The 6,643-nt window shown below is 34.2% G+C and overlaps 2 protein-coding genes across 2 annotated transcripts; both read right to left on the bottom strand.

Annotated features, from left to right (window-relative positions):
• Positions 1 to 930: 930 nt before the first annotated feature.
• On the bottom strand, positions 931 to 2,052 carry LOC9298495 (early nodulin-like protein 2). The gene has a single exon (XM_002862371.2). It carries the CDS (start codon positions 1,960 to 1,962, stop codon positions 1,147 to 1,149), a length of 816 nt encoding a protein of 271 aa, XP_002862417.1. The 5' UTR covers positions 1,963 to 2,052; the 3' UTR covers positions 931 to 1,146.
• Positions 2,053 to 5,584: 3,532 nt separating this feature from the next.
• Positions 5,585 to 6,624, bottom strand: LOC9298494 (uclacyanin 1). Its single transcript, XM_002862372.2, has one exon. It carries the CDS (start codon positions 6,537 to 6,539, stop codon positions 5,724 to 5,726), a length of 816 nt encoding a protein of 271 aa, XP_002862418.1. The 5' UTR covers positions 6,540 to 6,624; the 3' UTR covers positions 5,585 to 5,723.
• Positions 6,625 to 6,643: the final 19 nt, after the last annotated feature.

Consider the following 6,643-nt stretch of genomic DNA (forward strand, 5'->3'; position numbering starts at 1 on the left):
AATCGCTAGGCCCATGCCGAGCGCCCGACTAGCGCCTAGCGATTTTTCAAACAAGGCTCTATACATATCCATCTTTCATCAAAAAAAAAAATTACATACATACACAATTGGTTAAGTTCAAAGGTTGGCCAAGTAGAAGATGGAGAACTCCGGAGACAGTCCCTAGGCTTTGTATCCTCCGCAAAATTTAGTTAAAAACTTAAAATCAATCATCATTGGTCATTACAATCTTTTTTCCACCTTGTCAACAGTTTTTATACATACATTATTATAACTACGTTACTTCAAAATCCAAATATGAATAAATCATTTACACAAAACCAATTCTTTCTTTGTTTCTAACGAAATGTTTTTCAAAAAAAACTTCTATGTTTTTCTTAGACAGAACATATCTACCTAAATCATTCTCACATCATTAAGTAAAGACTCGCATATATAACTAAAAAAAATGTGTCAATAACCTGATTTTCAGTTTATTGACACATTTTTTTTAGTTGAAGTTACTAACACATAGAGCTGTCAAAATGGGCGGACCGCCCATGGACTGTCCGTGTCCAACACCTAATGGACCAGTCATGGACAAGCCCATTTTGACATGGGCGTTAATGGGCATGGTAAACAGAGTAATTAGCAGAGACTAACAAGAATCTTCTAATGGTAAACAAACTAGAGGAACTAGATCAAGAGTATTTAATTTACCTGTAATATGATGCTTCTATGTTTGTTTCTGTTGTCGGAATGAGAACTCAAGTGGAAGAACAAAACTAAGAGGATAGAAGAACAAAGAGTGTAGTTGACGTTTGTAAGAGGGAGGATTCAGATTTTTGGGTTTAGTTTTCAATAAAATTCAAACATAATGCAGATAATGAAACCAAAACTAGAGTTATTTCACCTCTTGTTGTATTGAATAAAATATTCTCACCAATCTACTTCAATAAAATAAATTTATTATAACAATGGGAAGGAACTCCACAGTTTTTACACAAGTAAAAAAGTAAGAACTAAAGAAACGAAGCAAAAGAAGAAAAGAAAGTAAGAAAGACTAGCAATGTTTAACAAGTAATTGATTAGAGAAACCATAATTAGTTAATCTCAAACCAAAACGGAAACGAAAGTAGCATATGCTTGACTACTTGATACAGACGCTTAATGATGATTGAACGTGAAAGAGTTTAACCACCTTGTGAGACGTTCTAAAGGTGACAACTTTGGAACATTGGCTGTTGGTCCAACCACAACTTGGAGCTTAAGTCCAGCCTCACAGTGACCTGGCTCTGAGCTAATGAAATAATGGATTCCTGGTTCGGTGAGCTTTATGAGATCGTGGCCTGTCTTGTGCACGGCTACGGGAGAAATCGGGTCGCAGTATAGGAATTCAAGGTCGCCGCTGATCTCGAAGACATCATTGACTTCGTTGTTGTATTCGAAAAGGAGACTGTCTCCAACATGGAATTGTTTTTCTTTACTCCACTGGTAATAGAACTCACTATCGTAAACGCTCCATCTTTTGGAGTCGCCTACCTTGTAGATATTTCCAGACGGAAGAATCTTGCTCGGTGATGGTGGAGGAATCGGACTCGACGGGTCATGGGTAACAAGAACGTCCAGCTTCTGTCCCGATGTACATTGAGTATGGTTTGAGGTGATGAAGTAGTAAGACCCTGGTTCCTTTAAAGTTACAACATCGTGGCCTGTGTTGTAGACGGCTTTAGGGAAAGAAGAGTCACAGAATTCGTACTCCAAACCGCCGGAAACTTGAGTGACATCGTTGAAGTTACGATCATATTCAAAGACCAGGGAATCTCCCACGTGGAACTCCTCACGGTCGGTCCAATTGTCGTCTTCCTTAGGGGCCCATCCATCGGAGTCTCCCACTTTGTGGACCGTTGCCGAACAACAACCCAACAGAACCGTGAAGGTTGTTATCGCGAGCAAGAAGAAGCCGAAGATTCTTTTGGCCATGGTTGGAGGAAAAAATTCAGAAGCGAAGAAGAAAAATTGTGGTGAGATCACGAACTAGCAAAACAGAGAGATAGTAATTGTGTTTGTGTTGTGTTGATGAATGATGAGTTGTGAAGAGAACGTAGCCTATCACTATTTTTATATATATATTGTTTTGTAAGTCCTAATCCTTCTATGATTTGATTTTGTATATTCACCTCTTATCTTCAATAAAAAAAACACGGTTTAAGATCTTTTGTAGCTAAGTCTAGAGGAAACAAAACACGGTTTAAGATCTTTTCAATAATAAATCTATAGGAAAAAAAAAAAGATCTTTTTTGATTAGGTTTATCTTTCTTTTTATTAATGAAATTAATCAAAAAGTTATCCTATTTTCACCACTAGTATAATTGGATATCTATTTATCGTTTTTATGAAACAACATATATCTCTTATCAAGTTATTCTCAATTTGCGTCAAAAGAAAAAATCAAGTTATTATCAGTTTTAGGAGTAATTTTCATTTTCAAAAGCAGTTTTTTTTTTCTTTTTTACTTAAGCCTGCCTTTTAACTTTCTTTCTTTTCTTCTTAGTTTTATTAGGTTATTCGGATTATATTTTTTACATGTTTATATTTTAACTTTTTTACACGTTATTTTTGGTTCTATCCACTGATAATTTCGTAACAAATCAAACATTTTTTTTTGTTTATAATGAATCCTGAATTATCCAGCCGGCTTCTTTATTTCCGGTTTCAAAGTCTCTTCCCTCCAGGAGACCAGTCTCATGATTAATAGTTTTTCATCATAATTCACTTTTGCTTGATCCAAGGCTTTTTGTTTCTCTTTACTTTCATTTCTCAGTTTTGATTGCGAGAGAGGCAAAGCAGATCGATTTTTAATTTGGCATTTTCTAATTCTGATTTTTTCTGAACAAGAGATGAAAAAAACTCAACTGTTCTCAACCTTTCTTGTTTGTAATCCTAATTTATGTGACGATCCTTCCACTTTGTCTTTTGTGTTTTTTGCTTCGCTTCGTCTAGCCGCTTTTGTGTGTTTGCGTGTTGTATCAATCGTTTTGTTAGTCATTTTTGTGTGTGTTTATTATGTTACGGCATTACTCATTTTTGTGTGTTTCGTCTAGCGATTTTGGTTTTTGGTTAAGTCATTTTTGTGTTTGCTCTTCAGCAGGTCCGGCCCGCTACCAAAACCCAAGAAACAAATGTGTTGGGCCTCCAAATTTTTAAAGACTTTTGGTACTAAAATTAGGCCTCAAGAATAATTTTGTATTGCAAAAAGAGGCCTCATTTTTCCAAAATTTTAAAATTTAATCTCAAATTTTAAATTTTATCTATTTTTTATTGCAAAAATAGGCCTCATTTTCTAAAAATTTAAGATTTAGTCTCATTTTAAAAATTGTCTACAAAATCCATCTAAATTTTTTTTTGCCCTGTATTAGGCCTCTAATATAACAGGGCCGGGCCTGCTCTTCAGCGATTAGGGCCCTCAATTTTTTATTTTGGTTTATGGCAATGAGGTGCTTCGTCTAGCGATTGTTTGGTCTTCATCAGTTAATTTAGCATTAGTCAAATTTTATGTGTTCATCTAGCGATAGTTTGGCCTTTCACGATTAAGTTGGCGTTAATTAATTTTCTGTGTTCCGTCTAGTGAATTTTTTGGTCTTTGGCGATTACGTTCGTTAGTCATTTTTGTCTGTTTTCGTGCTTTGTGTGCTCTCTAAGCTCTCTCTCTCTCACACTCACACCCTATACAATCTATGCATACACACACGTCACCGATTTTCATCTACATCATATATACTCAATACATCCATATTTCATCAAAATAAACAAAATTACATACAAGCTGGTTAACTTCAAAAGGTTGGCCAAGTGATGGAGAACTCTGCAAAAATTAATCAAAATCAATCATCATTAGTCATTACAATATTTTTACCACCTTGTCAACAATTTTTGTACATGCATTATTCCAAAAATTAATAAATCATTTTAGACAAAACCAAACCTTCTATGTTTTCTTAACACATTTCGTTAAATTTTTGTGTGAGTCAATTTTGTGTGTCGCTAGGCAACCGTTTGGCAGAAAATTGATTAACCACAAATATATGGAAAATTAAATTAGATTAATTAGAAAATAATTTACATTGTACTAAATTGGATTCTTGAGTACAAATATTAGTTTAAACTTTAAAGCTTTTTATCTTACTTCCCTATATATATATATATATTTTTTTTTTCTAATTCTTAACCTGTTCTCTTGGCTTAGGCATCATACATCAAGTAATTCATTCATGATCTCCATCTGCAAAAAACTTACATATTAACGATGCATTTAGTTTCTTCAAACTCAAAATCCAGAAGAACATACATTCATATTTTTACCAAAGAGAAATGCATATAAACAGATCTAAAATTCAATACTATCGTCCCACTTTTAGAAATGCTTAATCATTTTCTCCTTTCTTTTCATCCACTCTTGGCTTCGTTAGTGGAAATTTTTTCGATCAAACATATATAACATAATAATCTCACAGACTTTATGGATACTCACTACTCAAGCTTTCTATCTTGAACTGCCTTTAGGCTTCAAATTAACAACATTTCAGTTGTGGTTAATTTTCTTCAGTTAAATAAAAAGATGTTGTTGATCAAATCAAACGAAAAAAAAAAAAACTTAGTCAACCGAAGGATCTTGCATAAAAATTGAAAATTCTATGAGAAACAAAACAACTAAGAAAGAGTAAAAATTAAATAATAAGATATAACAGAAAAATCTTGAATAAAAAGAACTAACTGAAGAATCATTGTTGTATTACCTAAGAATTCGTCTTCTCCACTAAGATTTAGATAATTTTGAATATTTATAGAAGGTTAAATGGACTTGGAATATGTCGGTTTACAGAGATAGTGGGGAAGTTAAAAAGATCATGGAAAATAAGCTTTTACATGAACGTGTGGAAGTTATTATATGGAGATTTTTTTCTGTTTACAGATTTACTATGCATTTTTTATAGATTTTGTTAATTAGTTCTCTTTATTATGCAAATGGCAGTTATACTTTTAGAACGTGCAATTGGATGTTTTCGTTTTTTTTTTTCTTTTTTGATGTTTTAGTTTTGTAGAATACTCCTTTTTTATAGGATAGGTGTTTTTCGTTTTGTTAAAACAAAATATAGAGCATTATTTTAAAAAATTAACTTGTACTTGATGACATGTCAAATTTTTATTGGTCATGTGACTTGTGCTTTATAATATAAAGGATAGTATTTTGGGAATTTTAATCCAAGTCAATGTGGATTTTTAAATTGAACTTAGGAATTCATAAATTTGATGCTATTACATTATTTTAGTCTATTAGGTTTCGGCTTTTTTTTTTTTGGTTTAGTATTTTTTTTTGAATTAAATATTAAATTAAATTCAAAAGAAAAAATGACTTTTGTATAACTAGTGCAACGTTTTTGCTGAATAAAAGCTGAACATTTTAAGATTATACTCAAATTATTTTAGATTTCACTAAAAGTCAAACATAAATTATTCACTTCTTGTTATATTGAATAAAATATTCTCACCAATCTACTTCAATATAAAAAATATTTATTAAACTTTACATCAGTGAAAAATAAAAACCAAAGAAATGAAGCAAGAGAAAGAAAAGAAAAAACTAAGAAAGAAGAGCGAATAATTGATTAGAGAACCATAATTAGTTAATCTCAAACCAAAACGGAAACGAAAGTAGCATATGCTTGACTACTTGATACAGACGCTTAGTGATGATTGAACGTGAAAGAGTTTAACCACCTTGTGAGACGTTCTAAAGGTGACAACTTTGGAACATTGGCTGTTGGTCCAACCACAACTTGGAGCTTAAGTCCAGCCTCACAGTGACCTGGCTCTGAGCTAATGAAATAATGGATTCCTGGTTCGGTGAGCTTTATGAGATCGTGGCCTGTCTTGTGCACGGCTACGGGAGAAATCGGGTCGCAGTATAGGAATTCAAGGTCGCCGCTGATCTCGAAGACATCATTGACTTCGTTGTTGTATTCGAAAAGGAGACTGTCTCCAACATGGAATTGTTTCTCTTTACTCCACTGGTAATAGAACTCACTGTCGTAAACGCTCCATCTTTTGGAGTCGCCTACCTTGTAGATATTTCCAGACGGAAGAATCTTGCTCGGTGATGGTGGAGGAATCGGACTCGACGGGTCATGGGTAACAAGAACGTCCAGCCTCTGTCCCGATGTACATTGAGTATGGTTTGAGGTGATGAAGTAGTAAGACCCTGGTTCCTTCAAAGTTACAACATCGTGGCCTGTGTTGTAGACGGCTTTAGGGAAAGAAGAGTCGCAGAATTCGTACTCCAAAGCGCCGGAAACTTGAGTGACATCGTTGAAGTTACGATCATATTCAAAGATCAGGGAATCTCCCACGTGGAACTCCTCACTGTCGGTCCAGTTGTCGTCTTCCTTAGGGGTCCATCCATCGGAGTCTCCCACTTTGTGGACTGTTGCCGAAAAACAACCCAACAGAACCGTGAAGGTTGTTATCACGAGCAAGAAGAAGCCGAAGATTCTTTTGACCATGGTTGGAGGAAAAAATTTAGAAGCGAAGAAGAAAGATTGTGGTGAGATCTCGAACGAGCAAAACCGAGAGAGATAGTAATTAATTGTGTTGTGTTGATGAATGA

The sequence above is a fragment of the Arabidopsis lyrata genome (assembly GCF_000004255.2).
Source record: "Arabidopsis lyrata subsp. lyrata unplaced genomic scaffold ARALYscaffold_496, whole genome shotgun sequence".
Taxonomy (NCBI): Eukaryota; Viridiplantae; Streptophyta; class Magnoliopsida; order Brassicales; family Brassicaceae; genus Arabidopsis; species Arabidopsis lyrata.